The sequence below is a fragment of the Clinocottus analis genome, unplaced genomic scaffold (assembly GCF_023055335.1).
Source record: "Clinocottus analis isolate CAN_PGR_092001 unplaced genomic scaffold, fCliAna1.0.p SCAF_11, whole genome shotgun sequence".
NCBI classification, from domain to species: domain Eukaryota; kingdom Metazoa; phylum Chordata; class Actinopteri; order Perciformes; family Cottidae; genus Clinocottus; species Clinocottus analis.
The window spans coordinates 17,085,496-17,102,885 of NW_027175832.1; the positions used below are offsets into that span (position 1 = coordinate 17,085,496).

The window sequence follows — 17,390 nt, forward strand, 5'->3', positions numbered from 1 at the left end:
AGGGGGCATTAATTAATCAATAGACCTTGGTGTGGTTTACAGCCAGCTCATCCTGCTGGGGACAGGCAGTTAACGCAGTGTGTGTGTGGGGGGGGATGGGCGGTACAGTTAGCCATGAGGTCGGCCTGCGCAGGACCGTGAAGCGAATGGCTGTGAGCGTCATCGAGTTTATTGCCTCGGGATCTGCGAGCGTGAGAATGCGCACAGCCTCGCCACTCGAGTGTGGCAGAATGCGAGGAGCCGAAGGTGCCGCGGATTCCAACGTTTCCAATATGCAGCCACCCAAGGAAAGAGACAACAAACGATAATAGAGTCAGACTGCTTTGGTTGCGGTCATTTTGATTTTTTAGATTGATTCAGAAATAAAACGAATGATGCAAGGTGGTTTTTTTGGCGTGCATGGTTCGAGGTTGCTCTCACTTAAAGCTCTGGTTTGAAACCAGCAAAAACAAGCTAGATTTAAAAAAATAATTTAAAAAAAAGATTTAATCAAAAAATCAAGCCCAGCGTTGTTTCTCAATGAAAGTAGTTAGTGGCGCGAGCTGCAACGGTCGCTAAATCTAGCGAGAAAAGTGGCAAGTAAGCAACACTGACAGCTCTTCCCCTCAGGCCTCCCTACAAAGCCACTCCAAAAGTATCATCATGAAGGTACTCTGAGCTGTCAAGCTAGCAGTTTCATATGTACAACATATACAGCTTCTTCTTTTTTTTAATAATATATTTAGAATATAAAGAATATTTCAATAAGTGTAACAACAAGGTTTCTGAAATACATTACACACTATTGCTTCAATTTATGATGTTGCCAGTAACATTGGACGGAGGGCTTCATTTCTCGCTTCATGGTTCTACTTGAGGAAAAACCCTTGAACTAGGTGCAGTTTGTGTAACAGAGTCAAACTAGTTTTGGTCGTTGTTTAAACTGTATGTCTTTGTTATGTTTTAATTATTTTTTGCTTGTTCAATCTTAATCTGTAAACCACCCAGTAGACCAGCCATCAGACACAACATTGCATAATCTTATTTCGCGTTGAAAAGTACAAAAAAAAATGGAAATATCGGCGGAAAGTGAACGACCAATATCCACAAGATCGTCAGTAGTTGTTTTTGGCCACTTGAGGGCAGTAGAAACAAGCGATAATCACAGCATTTACACATCCATTGTGTTTGCAAACACTCACATTTTTATACATATCAGGCATGTACGGAGCTAAGAGCTCAACGATGTTCATCAGCTAGTTGCTATCTATACTGGGAAGATAGCATACACTGGGTCAGTATTGATTTTTTTTTTCTCACTAAAAACAGCGTTCTACTGCAGCTGGAAACAGAGCTAATGCGAGCTGAGACTGAACTAAAACGTCAACGTTTTTGGCTGTAAAACCAAACTAGTCAGAATCAGTTTATCAGAATCAGAATCAGAAAGAAGACAGTGGTGGACGAGTACAGTACATGCATACTTGTATGTTTACAGTATGCGGTATATCGCAGATTAGATTTATATTTGACAGTGATATAAAAGAGTAAAAAACATTTCGATGCATGAGCAGACTGAGAGGGTGGATAGCCGGGGTCAGAGGACACATGGACCAGGTCTTTTCATGTCCAGCCTTCCAGGTGGACATGAAAGGCTTTTCATCTTCACCATTTCTTGCCTTCTCCCCAGGAAGATCCTAATCCCGCGGAAGAGCCAATGTCAATGTTCATGGCCAGCATTTGTTTTAAGAGATTTACTACTGACTTTATGGGATTATATAAAGTTGTCAGGTAAATGACAGCAAACACAGACTGAAGCACCCTGCGGAGTGATGCGTTACACCCCGGATTCAAGCACAGTTCCATTTTGCACAATCCTATCCTCAAATATTTGCTCCCCAGTACTCCCCAAAGAAACCGAGGCACAATGACTTGCACGTCGTGACCGAGGTGCACACACTTCCATTTAGTAGCATTCTTGAATCTAACTTCTCTGATCATGGTTTATGTGAAATGTTGCCCCATCCTCAGTATGTTGGTAATAGGAACCCTTGTCCCGAGCCTTAGTCGTGAATAGCTCACATTGATTGGCTTTTGTCAGAGGTGATGGATGCAATCACTCCACCGCTACTACATCAGTTAGATAAAGTCCAAATCCTGGAAGACAAAAGAGTTTGCTGTGTTGTTCACCCTGGAAGCTTGCACAAAGCTTCGGGTTCTACTTTGTCGGGAAATCTCCTCGAGAAAAACTCCTACTCTCCTCTTCATACCCTGGCTTTCAATATTTTTGTAAACAATGCGACGCAGGGATACGGCAGGAAACAAGTATTACTTATAATGTTTTATCCTGACATTTATTTGTAATCGGATGATTTTTTTAATACAGCAGGCATCCAATTCACCCCCCCAATGATAATACTAATTAATTCAGCTTTTTACCACTAATGTATCATCATGATTGCTACTATGCAGGAACATGTGTGGTGGCTAACAGAGTTCAGCATACTGCCAAATATGATTTTTTAAAAAACAAGATAAAAAGATATAACACAAACAATGAAGTAGATTAGTCCTTTGAACTAAATATTGAGAAAAAAAGACTGCAAAACATATTAAAACTAATGGAACTACATTCACCAATTTGACAACCCATATAGCTACAAACAAATGTGCTGCAGACACAGAAAAAAAAACAAGCAAATACAGTCCAACACAACACTATTTCATTTTTTTTAATTATTCTATTTGAAAGAGGAATACGTGCTTGAATCCAAACTAAACTGAAGTGTCTCTCTTGGCATTCTACTTGACGTGTTGGTCAGAAATGTCTTCAGGCATCAATCACAGAAGGTCCAGTCCCTTGTCTGATGGTGTCAAAAGGTGATTCTTTGGCCGTCTGATGAGCTGGATTCTGTTTAATAGAAGAAACACACTTTAACACACGCCTGGTATCAGTGGAAAGAAGACAATTAAGGTGGTAGAGCTTCAGGCACAGACATGTGTGGTATATTAAGCAGAATTGCTGACTATCTTTAGTGTCAGGAATCTGTTACATAAGAAATATAAGCAGAAACAGCTAACAGCGTGTTCAGGATGCAGCAGCTGACAGAAATAAACATGCAGATTTCTGAAATTGAGTGGGACTGTGTTTTCATAATGTTACTCTTTTAGGATAGTCTGGAAAGCTTCAAAACATCTTGACATTAGCATCTTGTTAACGCCACCAGGCTCAGCCTAAGGAGATTATGTGTCCCATCATGTGTGTGTGTGTGTGTGTGTCTGTGTGTGTGTGTGTGTGTGCTGTCCACGATCAATCTCGGCCCATTTACGACCGTATCCTTGAGGAACTCTCATGCTTCACCTGTCGGAAGAGAAGAGCTTGTAAACTGTTCGCTGTCGGTGGCCAGCAGAGTCCTGCGGTGGGTTTGAGCTAAAAGCTAACACAGCTAACAGCCAACAGTACTAAAGCCACAGCAGCTTGAACTGACGGTTTCTCTTCAGAGGAAGTGTTTCACAGTTTAGCTCCACGAAGCCGGAGCAAACAGCTGCATGGATTAAAACAAAAGCGTATCGGTTGCATGAGACGCGCGCGTGAACAATGCATTCGTCACCCTTGCGACAATTGTGATGTTATTATTCAACCACACATCACAGCAGTGGACGTTGCAGACACCAGACAGAGATCTGCACTCTCTACTGAGTATACTTTTCGAATGTCTTCTTCACCCGGTCTGATAATATATGGTTGCATATCACCTTAATAGGCTAAGCGCTCTGGATGAAGACATTATGTGAGTCTGTGCAGACACACTATGCACCCCTTTAGTATGAATCACGGCATGAGATTGTTGTGTCAAGACAAAGCTCTGTGTATTAATATCCATAAAGCATGAACAGACATTTCTCTGGCAGCCTCCTGGGGCGTGGAGGTGGCTCAGGTGGTATGTCATTCCCTTTTGTCTCTCCCAATTATTTCTGCCTCTCCGTTCTGTGAACTATAAGATTAAGGTAAAACTACAAAGGCAAACAACAGCAGCCTGATCAGTGGTGCTCATGCACACATCCCCAGGAGGAAAGAGATCCCACTGGCAGTGATCATATTTGTGTCAAAGCCATTGTGTCAGCATGTGTTAAGGGACTTCTAAAAAAAAACAAAAAACACTGTGTTCTTCAATGGAATTGTACTCAATGGTGGCTGAAACATAAAAGGATATCCACACCAGTGATGATGGACCCACATGACACAACTAAGGATTCAGCTCTAGAATATTTGGGCTAAAAATAAATACTGTTTGTCAAAATGTACACAATGCACGTGTAGGTTGAATTCAAACACAGCAGCCTTTTTTTTCTTCTTCTTTTTTTTTCCAGCACTGTCATCATATGAGGAATGGAGAGTTTCCTAAAGAAACTGATTATTTCGGATTTTTCAATTCACACTGCTGTTTGCTAATGTTTTTTAGTCGCACAAATGCAGCGACTATATTCCATTAATGTCACCATCACAATACATCCTTGTATCTACCATATTTATTCATCTCTCTCAGACGCAGGAAGATTACGTTTCCGTGTAATATATTGACATATTCACAAAGTCATCATAATGGCATTCAAAATGGGATGTGTTGAATAGATACAGCATTGCTTTTGTACAACAGATTGATCCAACACTGAAACACCACGGCAGAATAATAGCAGTATTATTGCAGGAAAATAACAGAAAATCACAATAGAAGTTGTTGATATGCAGCGCATGACTAACCACACTGCCACCTTGTGATGCCATCCGGCTGAAGTAAACAAAAAGCATCCAGTATTGACATACCTCTCGCACCAGGCAGAGTTGAATGGCAAATGGCAAAGTTCGATACGCATTATTGGATTTTATTGTCAGTGTACTTTTCAATTGTTTAAAAAAAAAAACCCCGCTTCGCAGCTGTCTCAGTCAAGATAACGGCTCATTACTTTATTTCTACTTACTGTAAATGAGCACATTAGGACACCGCTGTTTATTTTCTTTCCATTACATGTAAATGAGAGGCACTGGGAGATGAATGGACTCATAGAGGCACAAACCGTTTTCTGGCCTGAGTTAAGTTCACAGATCCCTCGTATACTGATGGCTAACTTTAACCTCTGCGTTCACAGCTCCACTATTGACTTTAGTTTCTGGATGCAGTCAATGGTCTGCAGGAAGCATTGGTCCAGAACGAGGGAATACCTCTGAGGAGAAGGATGGAGAAAGGAGTCATTCAAACCTGGAATGACAAATAGGTGAGGCTGTTTACGTATGCTGTGTTTACATAAGTTTGTGTTTGGTTTGGTGGGTTATTGGGCATTTTGGAATAAATCTACACCTTTCTGCGTAATACAGCTACATAAAACCATATTAAAATGGTTTGGTGGAGCGTAATTTATTTGAAAGTGATGACACTGTTTAATGACTGAAGTCAACAAGGGAAACATTGCTTTCCCCCCCTGAAACAACACAGTAAAATCAGCACTGAATATGCAGCAATGATCTTGAATGAAAATATGATGGCTGGTAATATTGGCCTTTTCCTAACACTCAAAATATAAGCTTCAGATTACACTTTGGGAAATATACTGTACATGCCCACAAAAACGGATTTTAATGCAAGGTTTTGTTACGGCGGATACAAAAAAAAATCAAACAACATGACATTTAGTTAAATATTTTCCCTGCAATCGGATGCAGTCAGGGACCATGACGAGCATTTGCTCCATCCACACCCTTTTCTGACGCATATGTCTACATTTCGCATGTACATTTGGCGATAATGGTGCAGAGCATATGATATCTCATCTGTTCCTCCAATGACACATCCCACTTTACGACATTAAAGGGTGCCCTCACCTGCAATCCGTGCAGTAACTCAACACAGGCTGTTTTTTGTTACTGTGAGCATAAAGGCTTTCTTCATCACTCCCAAACGCTGATATTTTTGTCTTGTGGCACTTTCTCGCTCAGTCCAATGGGGACCTGCCAATCTCCCACAGGGTACTGGAAGAAATAGTGCGGTATTTGAAGCAGCACACTACCTCAGCCATGCTTTTAAATTAAGCGTGATGTGGGGGGAGAGGAGAGGGAGGAGAAGGGAGGAGGGGGGGGATTCTGCTAAAATCCTTTTGGCTAGATTGGAAGAAAATCACTCGGATGTTAGTATGAATGTCGACTCCCAGCAGGCTGTGCATATCCAGGCAACCTTTGGATTACGATCGCGCACTGTACATACGTGTGACATGCCTTTGGGGCGTGTGCGCAGGACTTACAGCGGGAGTTTGTGAGCCCGCATTAATTTTCAACCACTATTCCCACACAGCTGGTTTCAAGTCAGAAGCGATTAGCATTAATATTTGAAAGGAAGGTTATAGTTTTTGGGAACTTGACCTTGCTGTTTACTGTTTGGCTTGGCCTGTCACACATTTATGTAACCATCTGAGTCCAAATCAAACTCAAAACTCCAAGAAAAGGTCATAGCCATGAATGCAAACAATACATTCCAAACATTTGGTCAAGATGTGGTTCCCCTTTCATTGATTGAATTGGATGTTTCATTAGCTTACAAAAATATTTGAAAGAAAAACCCCACAGTCGCACTCTTTACCTGTAATGCACGTGAGGATACCGGCGGAGGAAAATACATCCACAGATTTAACCAAATGTGACGTTGACATTTATAAAACAACAAGCAGACAAAATCAGCATCCAACATGTCTGTCATCGGTAGGAACACTTGTCTGATGCCATCAGACGGAAGCGCCGCACTCAAGCCGCTAAACCGAGGTGGCCGAAACGCAGCGAGGACCCAACACAAACTGTCTTTGAAGGTTCAAATGAGGAAAAAGGGCGAGATCAGTGAGATGTCTGTGTGGCGGAGGAGGAGCGCCTGCTTCCTGCGGGCTGCGGTTTGTCACATGTGACAGGAGAAGGTAGGGCTCAGCTGGACGTGAGGTTGAGCAGGAACCAGCCGGTTCCCCTGGTTAGTGTCTAGTCCGCCCTGTCAGAGTCTCCAGGGGGAAGAAATGCTTGGCTTGTCTCATCACGTCACTGCAGAGCTGCAGGTCGTGCTCCTCGGCGATGCCCTCGGCGCCTCTGTATTCATCCAGCTAAGAGGCCCGCCGGGACACAACACACACAAGCAGCATAAACATTTCCGTGCCGCCTAAACATAGGGGTCGGCGCGAGCAAAAAGCCTCGTGATTTCTGTTCGTCGGGTGAAAATCAAAAGGCTCGCCGGTTTTCAGGCAAGACAACTATACAGCGTCGTCCAAGCTATGAATGCAAGGTTAAAAAAATGACAACCAATTTGTTGGACAGTTTTTTCAGTTTGTCCGTTCAGTTGCCGTTGCTCAGCAACTCCTGCCACCCACGAGGGACACTGCTCAGGTACAGGGTCGTGATAGCCAGCAGAGAGACAAAATTGAGTCCATTACAAAAGAAATTGCAAGAAAAAATAAATAAAATAGAGCATTTTTGAAAACCTGCTTGGCATCGTCACATCCCGCTGTCACTGACCTTGGCAGAGCAGTTTTCCCCTTTCTACTTGAACAGCCCTTACTTTGGATCAAATGTTGTCTTCTCCAGCTGCTGCTCCGTCACCACCCTGCGGCCTTCCCCCCGGAGCTGCTGTTCTGCCGCCGAAAACCTCTGCTTCATGTCTTTCCTTCTGGAAAATTCAAGCTCTGACAGTTAGAATTAAACAAAATAACACTATTCCTCTTGATGCTGACTGTACATTTGGACTGAGGAGACTCCAGGTTGACTCAGACAAATGAAAAGATAAATTAACTGACTTACTTACTTAAGTAAACCACATGTAACTTTTGACATGACATAATGGCATATTACATTTTGTAATGTTTTCTGATTGTAGTAAAGAAAAAGGTAGAAAGTTAGTTTCCTTAAATCTGTACGACTAAGTGACGCTGATTTTATCATTTCAATTGTCGTACTGACTTCGCCTGAGGGCTGTTAAAGAAATTGTACAACCCTTGGTTTCCATGCACCAGATTGTAACGAAAGAAATGACTGAAAAGAACTCAGAGACCTCGTGGAAACAAGCCTGCAATGCTTAGAAACCAAACCTAACGTGCGTGGCCTTCAACTGAGATGTTACAATGGACTACAAATTAATAGAATATTGTAAAGGTGCTGCATTGCAGCATTCCATCACACCTTATTAGAAACGCCCTTTTGACGACTGTGACACACACACACACACACACACACACACACGTGTCAAATAATTGCCATGTGAATTAAAAAGTATAGCACCTCGAGGGTTCAGGGTTCAGACATGCCAACAACGTCTCGGCGCATGCACACTGACACTGTTGTGCTTGTGTTGAGGCCGTGTGTCTTTTGGATTGAGAGTCTAGCTTTGGATCACTTTCACATGAAACATTCTGACATCTTTGATGACAAGACAAAAACCAACGGAGACATGATAACGTTGTGTCTTTATCGAAGCAGCGCCTGGCTCTTTTTGTTCGAATCAATTTGTTTTAACGTTACAATGAGGTGATGAACTGCAATTTTGACAAACAACGTACCAAGGACATTTTAAAATTGGAGTGCGTATTACCTTGTCTTTAGGGGCGTGACCCACTCAAAGGAGCCAGTCCTTCTCCACGCTGGGTCATCAGAGCGCTCACATCCGCTGAAGAGTGTGGCCTTGGAACAAAATGAGGCAACATTTCAAGACCATTTTTGCGGTACATGAATCGATGTGTAACAGTGCATCAGGAAATGTACAAATAGAGCCGCTTGAAGTGCACTTACTTGAATTCTGTAGCGCTTCTCACAGCGGGCAGCACCAGTTTATGACCAAATTTAGAAATTATACTGAAACAAGTTGACAGACAGTCATGTCAACAGAAATGCAATTTTGAACGCAACGGTGAGGCATCGACCGGATTCAATAACCTGTTCACAAGGAGTTGTGGATTTTTAACCCTAATTTTGCCAGACAAGATGTATTGCAGTCTCAGTCTTACTGTAACAGTTAGCAGATGAGAGAAGTTCAAGACGTACACACAAGACGTGCCATTGACTAATGGCATTAGCATCATATGCATTCATACAGAATTACCATTATCCCACGTACCCTGAAGATGTCATTCTCTTGTCAATGGCTCCCTCTTCAGGGGTGAATTGTGAACTGCAAATTGCTGTCTTGAGGCTGGACTGTCTCTCCGCGCCCTCTTCCTGCAACAGCAGTAAAAACACACCTTTAATGACTTGGCCAAGCATTGCATACGAACCACAAAAAGCACATGCTCAAAAAAAAGTTTGAATGGAAAAATGACTTTTTCAATGACTGACTGTTGTGGAGTTGAATACAACTATAATATTGCTCAGGTCATTTCCATGTTGTTTTTTTTTATTATTTCTGTTCACCTTGACAGAGAGCTGCTGGATCTCCTCCTCCAGCTCTTTGATCCTGGCCTCTCTTTCAGCAGCTACCTGCTGAAGCTGCTGGATGACAGCGTCGTGCGCTCGAGGCTCGCTGCCCGGCGGCTGTCTCGGCGGCTGTCTCGGGCTCCGCTGGGCCTCCTTGCTCGGCGCGTTCTGCTGCTGGCCGAGCCGACTCAGCACCTCCTGCATCTGAGTCTGCTGCTTCTGCACGAGGTAGAAGAGGCGGTTATTGCTAAGAGCAACGTAGTGGAGCGCACAAAAGATCCTGCCCTCTGTGGTCCCTTTTTAAGTCGTAAATGTGACGTGAAAGATAGGCGTCATTCACATTACGCATTCAACAATATCTACCTCACTAAGAAAGCTTCAATATAAAATATATGCCGGTTACATGAAATCCTTTCAACTCCAGTTTCAGCACTTTGAATCCGTGTCTGTTGTTGAAAAATTTCCATTCATTTTGGTGCGCAAATATACAAAATATAACAAATATTTACCAGCAGAGCATCCACAAGCTCATCATCGTGGTTACCCTTCTCCAGGAGGGTGGCGACCTGGACCTTCAGACATTTTGTTTCGGTCGACAGAGATTTGTTCCTGGCTCTCGACGCGTCAAGCTTTTTCTTCAGGTCCTCGTGGTCCTTCAGGAGGGCCTCGTAGTCCACCGAGATCTTCTGTCCGATTGTGGAGCAAAAGGCAGGGCCTCGTCAGCAACCTAATTTCCTCCATTTCATCAACAATCATTGTACACACACCTCAATTGCCTCCCTCTTCTCCTTCTCGATGGTGCGGATGTAGCTGAGGTTCCGGTCTCGTGGGGGGGTCTTCTGAAGGAACCCGATGCCCAGAAACTCTTCCTCTCCACTCAGGTCACTTAGCTGTCTGCGCTGAGTTGACAGGTTCAGCTGCTGCTCCAGATCCCGCACCTGTCGCACAACCCCCGGTGTTGTTCATGGTGAATTCAGGTGTTTGTGATATATCTGCTATCTTATAATATACAAGTTACTTTGCTAAGCACTTCATAGACTGTGTCAGGAACTTGATAACCTTAGTTGGGAAGCACTTCCCATTACCATTTTGAGCTTACCTTCGTCTGAAGAGCCAATATCTGCTGAGCGCGACCTCTGAAACTCCCCGGGCAGTTTAGTAATTGCTGAAAGCTGACCTCCTCTCCAATCTCACTAGTTAAAACCTACAACGACATGCAGCAGTTTATATTTTAGAAACACAGAGGCCTGTGAATATTCAGAAGACGAAAACGCTTCTACCTTCTGAGCTACTTTCAAATCCTGTTTGACAGATTGGACCTGGTTGCGGTACTCGGACACTTTCAGCTGGGTGGCGGATAATTTGTCCTGCAAAGATTTCACCACTGGATTTTCCTGCTTTTGTGAACAGACAGATGCAGCATCATGAAGACATCAAAAATAGAATTTGGGTGAATGTGAGATTTCACATGGTGGGTTACCTCACAGTCTTCAGACGACCTCTTATCCAGTGACTTTGTATCGACCTTTTGTCCAGGTGGAGAGTGCGCCAAAGCCACCAGCAGCTGCAGAACAACATATCTTTGTTTCTGAGTTTTAAAAAAAAGCGGGAACCTTTTGTGCGCTGAAATGCTGAACATTTATCTACAAATCAAACGACCTCTCACGCAAAACTTTGTTACCTCTTTCTCGAGCTCTTTGACTCTGTTGATGTTTTGCTTGGATTTAATCTTTTCTCGCTCTATTTCAGCAGTTAGCTCTCTATTCTTCTTGGACAGCTCAACAATCTTGGTGGCTGCGATGTCGCCGGCCAGGCCTGATGTTCCTAAATGGGTGAGCGGATGAGTCACAAGGAGGCTGTGATGTATCTATAACGTATGCACTGTGGTGCAATGTGATGTGTTATTTATACCTGCCAAAAGCAGTCGTTCTTCGTCTCTTTTCTTCTTCAGGTGTTTTATTTCAAAATCCTTCTCACTCAGAAGTTTGAAGAGTCGGCCATTTTCATCCTTCAGCTCCCTCCGCTGGTCCAGCAAACTCTCATTTTCATCCTGGAGCAGTCTAGGTGTTACAATGAACACTAAATAGACGAGTGATTCATTGATGGCATTGATAAATAAAGTTAAAAAACATGATTAGTATTATTCTAATGTCTACCAATTTAAGCTGGCGCAGAGGAAAACATATATTTTGGCCTTTGTAAGACTCACCTGTGTTGGAGATTGTCTGCCTCAATACCTTGACTAGACAGATCCAAATCATCCAGGCCAACACTGACTTCAAGCTTTTCTGATTCTTTCTTCTTTTTCCCATCCAGCTTTCTTTCCTCCTGCTGTTTCTGTAGCGCTTGAAACTGAAGCCGCAGGTCATTCAGATCATCGTCATGCTCCATAATCTATGATTCATAACACAAGGAATACACATCAACTAATAAAAGTGACAAATGACAGAGGACATTCATATTGTGAATACAGATTGTGTGGGGATTTGCCCATAGGAAGATAATGGATACATAGCCTTAAAGAATGGCTTGTTGCCGACCAGGTGTGCAAGCATTAATGTACTGTCTGTCCTGCTTGTTTGGTGTATATGTGCGTTTGTCTTATTTAGTGTTGATGTGTGTTATGTGCCTCCAGTGTTTTATATGTGCCTTACACTGCAGGTACACTTTTCTTTTGCTTTGATGTGAATCAGTTGTGTCGATACATTACTGTTTGTCTATGAATCTTAGTTGCATTGTGTTATTGGAAATTTTGTGAGAGTCTACAGTTTTTCCGGCACCTGTTTGTTGTTTTGACTAAATAAAAATAACCGTTAGGCTATACATTAACCAGCGTGCTAATCTTAGCTCCATCATCACTTATATTTCTTCAAGCAAACCAAGCCTAAAAACCTGCTGTTTGAATATGATAAGTGACCTGCTCTTCCTGGCTGCAAGGCAAAGGGTTATCATTCATGACCCCACTGGCCTAAATATAGCAAGACATGATGCAACACATGCAAACTGACTGCTCTAGTCTTGTGAGTAAAAAAAATAAGGAGAAATTAGCTCGATAACGTTGATGTATATAATAATTTGACTGAGTAGACAGCTATCATAACTCTACTCCCAGCCGTTAAACTGTAAAAAGTAGCACACGTTGAGGTTGTATTAAAAGAGAAACCAGCTCACCAGTTATGTATCCAAGCATCGCCGCTGTAAACTGGTTAATTAGAGGCTGTTTTGCACCGTTCAGGAGCGGAGGTGAAGAGACAGCTTCCTCACTGATTGCGTCGTTACCGTATCCATATCAACGGCACTTCAAACGCTTAGAAACAAGATCTCGCGAGAATTGGAATGTAGCCTCGGGAACCCACGGGACACCCATCAGCTCTCAGGTCTGTAACGTGAGTTCAATGTTTTTACTTTTTTTTGTGTCACGTAGGTCATGTGAATAAAACAACTGCGTGCTGCTTGTCAGTTGTTTAATAAATGCTGCGTATGGTTTTAGAAAATTAAATAAGGCGGCAAATGAGGAGAATATGTGGCAAACAATTAACAGTAACAGGTGAAATCTTTAGCTAATTTGAAGAATCATGCCTTTGCCTGGACGTTACCGTCTTGCCGCCTTCAGTTGATGTGATGCATTTCCTGTTGAAACTGCACCTTAGGGTGCGACACCACAAGGAAGTATTCCAAAGTGTAAACATATCAGTTGTTCTGTTTGATGGTAGGGCAGAGATTAAAAAAATGAATAAAAAGTGTTATGGTTTTATTGTTTGGAATGTGTAGACACCAACGAGTGGACACTAAGGAGTTTCAAGCAAGAAAATTTGACCAAACATACGAGAAAATCATTTGTAATGTACTCAACACTTAAAGGATAGTATGAACACCTTACTTAAAATATTTTTAAACCTTACAGTAATGTTTTAATGTAGATTGTGGAGGCTGTAGATTGGGGTGCCATTGCATTGTACGGTGTACCTGAGAGGTGTTTTCTAACACAGACTAACTGTTCAATGTTGCTAGCCTGTACTAGTTTAAGATAGGTGTACATAATACACTGTCACATTTGTTATGAATAAGCTACAACAGTCAAAACTAATAGGGGAGGTGTCAAAACATACACGACATCATTTCAAAATGATGACACTGGTCATTTTTATTTCTAGAGGAAGAAAAAAATAATACAAAGAAACTTTCAAAATAAACATGTCCTGTATTTGTACACAACTTTACTTTGTGAATAACTTAACAAGGCATCTATTATAAGCATATCACAAGGTTTGTTATATGATATTCTCTAGGTTATTGTACATTGTCTAAAGGTGTACCTGGTTGTTATACGAAGACTTGTATTGGACCGCTTTGTATCACAGGATAAATTATACAAATATGAGGAGAAAAGATCAGGACAATCAATTTGTATAAAGGCTATTGAATGAAATCACAAATGTATTTCTAAAAAAATAGACCTTTGTGGCTTTGTTTCATGATGTGTGTCCTTATTTTGTGATGTGTGCCCTTGTTTTGTGATGTGTGTCCTTGTTTTGTGATGTGATAGAATAGGTCTCATCTAGACCACACGTTGTCAGAGCCTTTCATATCGTCACCCCTAATGCCCTGGGATGCCCCTTAGAAACCAGTGGGCTGAGGTGCAAGCCTTTCACATTTTGGCAATTTCTGTTACATTAGTACATGAAATATTGAATTGCTTGTGTGACACAAAATAAATAAGAGAAGAAAAAAAAAAGATCAGTATACGTGCCATTGGCGGATATTTTTTAGATCTAGTCTTATCCAAGTCAAACTGTTTCAATTGACTTGCTACATGTTAGTTTAGTCTAGTTTTTGATATTTCAATCACACACTGATCAAATAGGCACCAACAAATCGATCATTCATGCCACCTGTCCACAGTCAAACCAGCTGGGTTTACAGCAGCAAAAACACCTCTGTGTAACCATTGCTTAAAAAAGAGTCGAGCTTAATACACCTCTTAAATCAATACAAAAGTGATAGCTTGACCCTCTGGAACAGTACATGGAGGATAACAAGTGTAATCAATAAGTTATACCTAGTTGCTAAGGGGATGTGTGCATTCACAAATTATAACACATCTGAAAAATAAATCCTTTACACACCTTAATATGAGGTAATATTAAGATACATAAAATGTCAGTGTCAGAGTCCATGTTCACTTTTCTGCCAGTGCTTTCTGTTTTTCTCTGGGCTTTACAATATAATCTTTGTACATTGAATACAGGACCCCTAAAAACAAAGAAACAAAAGGGTTAAGTTACACAAAGACTCTCACATCAAAGTATTATTGAAAAGTAAAAATGGTCATAATGTAAGCCAAACTCCAGACCTATACTTTTGTAATGAAAGCCATTTTAGCACAAAGCATGTGTAATAATAAGAGCATCTCACTACAAAACAAACAACAAATCAAAGCAGTTTTGCACAAACTGAAACGCTGCAACTAAAATTAAATGAGAGACATGGAAAGCCAAGCTACATACCAATAGTCATGGCTCCAACCACAAAGCCTTGAGCAGCTACACGCATGTGGATCAGGTGAACTGACAATTTTGTGTCCTGCCGACTTTTAATTTTCATCAGTCTGTACCCCACAATGGCAACACATCCAGCCAGTCCTGCAGGGAGCAACAACAACAACAACAACAACAAAAAACAAAAAAAATGGATCAATTTACACGGACGAATCACTAAAAGTGTAACGGCTTCAATTCAGACATAATAAATAATAATAATAATAATAATAATAATAATACACTTCCATGATGTAACCATGAGGTCACAAGATGTACTCACCGATTGGGACGAATGGATTCTCCTTCACTTTTCGCATGAATTTGGAATCATTATCCTCATCTGACATCTTGACTGGATAAAACAAGAGAAGTAAAGTTAGGTAAATTATTCCCAAAAAACACAGTAGGCTTTCTGACGCCTTCAGTCCAGTTCAGTTGTAAAATCCTCGCTGTACATTTAAATAACAGGTGTGAATAAGCTTGACGTTTTAGCATACAACATACAACACTGTTAAAATATATTTATTAATGTTTTTACTTATCCACATATTACACGAACTGGTCAGAGGTCATGAAGGGCAGTGGAGGAGACACGTCCTATCATGGGCCTAGATAACTCTTCGTAATCTGCATATTGTGAGGCACCTTTGGGCAATGTCGGGTTTACGCCCTACGTTACTATGTGTGTCATTTTGATTAAAATAAGCTAAATGATAGCAATCCCCCACCCCCAAACACACACTATAGAATACGACAGTCGCGAGCGAATACTAGTGTTAACACTACATGAAACCTTCATTTTGCCACAGTGAGCTTCAATTAGTCTTACCTGTTTAAGGAAAGTCTTGTATTTGAATCACCAGCAGAAAAATTATCCAGAGAGGTTTTAGTGAGTCTTTAGAGCCTTCGGTCGCATATAAGTTGTGAGGAAGTATTGTACCGGCTTCGTTGTGTAACTACCGTCGTACGCAGGTCTTACGTCATCTGGAGTTATCGCGAGTGTGTTGGGTTCAGGTTACCGGAGAAAATAGTAAAATAGATATCTCCGGCCTTGTAAATGTTAAATTGTCAAACGTCCTTGTCGGTTCAAGTTCTAAAGGAAATTGTCTGCGTAAAGCTTTGCACTATTCAAGTTGGCTGGATATCACACAACAGGATGTTCGCTCTGCCAGCATAACATGGTCGTTGTTATCGTTCGCCCCGCGTTTGGTTACAGTCCGACCGGAGAGCAACAGATTGTTAGTTATAATAAAACCAAGGTGTAGTGAACGCAGCATCAGTTGTACGATCCACTCACAAAATCAAAGACGAAACGAATAGATGATATATGTCCTACTCGGACAGGCGTGTTGTCTGAGATGTAATTCATCGCCAGAGAAGCGAGAGAAACTAGCATCTCTTCAATTGTCAAACAAACTATTTGTTTATTACCACACTGTTTACGTTTGTATGTCATCTCTCCTTACGCTATTGCCTGTCTTACTGAAATTTAAAAAAAATGAGGATGTAGATGACCGTGAATCCTCTTGCTTCACGTGTTGATCTCTGGGATGACAGTCGCCTCATGGTCGAGACGTTTGTGGCTGCACGTTTCACCAACGTGCTGCACCCTGTAGAGTAAATTGTCACAAGGAAACGATCCTAATCTAAGGATCTGTGTTGATGGGAGACATTTTTAAGTTGATGAACCACATTTCAAACACTTGAAATATTACATATGGCAGCTCATCTTGTTTGTAATCATTGTTTTGTTATTATTGTAATAAAAATGCATGGAAATATAAAAATCTGACAATATGATAGTAATGATAATATGTCATTACTTTTATATGATCAAATAGATAGTATCCACTTACAGTATGAATTATGGTAGCGTCAGTTTGTCTGGGTGTTTAAAACAAAAACAACTGAAACCAATGTGGCTGTCTCAGAATTAATCTTTTTCATCTTATTACTAGCAATTTGCCATGTATGTTTAGAAGTTATGCATTGTGTTCCCCCCTGAGAATAGGAATAAAAAACAGCTTTGATGCTTTAATGAGCTTGTGGCATTTCCTTTATTTAGTTATGGACTAACAGGCCCCACTGATCATGTCCCTGGCCCTGATGTGCAGGAGGAAGGTCTGCAAATGCTCCCCATTTATCTCCCAGACAACCTCTATGAACCTAATTGAATAAACATATTTTATTGTCCTTTTGTTGTAGAGTGTTAGTGTCATACCTCATATTGTTTTCGGCTGATTGTTGCAGACCTAAAGAAATAATTTAAAAAATGATTAAATAATCCATTTTTCACTTAGTCTCGTGCACAGCACAGACAAGGACATGACACGGAAATTTGAAGGACTGTTCAAATGGAAACGGCTTCAGAGGCACACAGTCCTGCTGTAAATAAAGAAAACATCTCCACCCAGTGGTGAATGAGCTAACCAGTATTGAGGTGAGAG

General features: G+C 41.4%; 2 protein-coding genes across 6 annotated transcripts; both read right to left on the minus strand.

The window, feature by feature from the left end:
• Positions 1-2,855: 2,855 nt before the first annotated feature.
• Positions 2,856-12,700, minus strand: ccdc13 (coiled-coil domain containing 13). 5 transcript variants are annotated; one of them, XR_011077263.1, is made up of 15 exons: positions 12,575-12,700; positions 11,613-11,797; positions 11,315-11,463; positions 11,085-11,227; positions 10,884-10,967; positions 10,684-10,797; positions 10,503-10,607; positions 10,171-10,341; positions 9,913-10,089; positions 9,401-9,622; positions 9,108-9,208; positions 8,783-8,845; positions 8,586-8,674; positions 7,560-7,667; positions 2,856-2,887 (listed from the first exon to the last, which is right to left on the minus strand). XR_011077263.1 is itself a non-coding variant. In XM_068571592.1 (14 exons), exons 2-13 carry the CDS (start codon positions 11,792-11,794, stop codon positions 8,593-8,595), a joined length of 1,596 nt encoding a protein of 531 aa, XP_068427693.1. In that variant the 5' UTR covers positions 11,795-11,797; positions 12,575-12,700; the 3' UTR covers positions 7,560-7,664; positions 8,586-8,592. The 5 variants fall into 5 exon arrangements, 2 of the variants coding, with proteins under 2 accessions (XP_068427693.1, XP_068427694.1); XR_011077262.1 differs by having other exon boundaries at positions 10,684-10,800; XR_011077264.1 differs by lacking the exon at positions 8,783-8,845 and having other exon boundaries at positions 10,684-10,800.
• A 1,429-nt stretch (positions 12,701-14,129) lies between these two features.
• On the minus strand, positions 14,130-15,907 carry higd1a (HIG1 hypoxia inducible domain family, member 1A). Its single transcript, XM_068570952.1, has 4 exons — positions 15,773-15,907; positions 15,224-15,295; positions 14,911-15,045; positions 14,130-14,656 (listed from the first exon to the last, which is right to left on the minus strand). Exons 2-4 carry the CDS (start codon positions 15,288-15,290, stop codon positions 14,583-14,585), a joined length of 276 nt encoding a protein of 91 aa, XP_068427053.1. The 5' UTR covers positions 15,291-15,295; positions 15,773-15,907; the 3' UTR covers positions 14,130-14,582.
• Between the last annotated feature and the right edge of the window lie 1,483 nt (positions 15,908-17,390).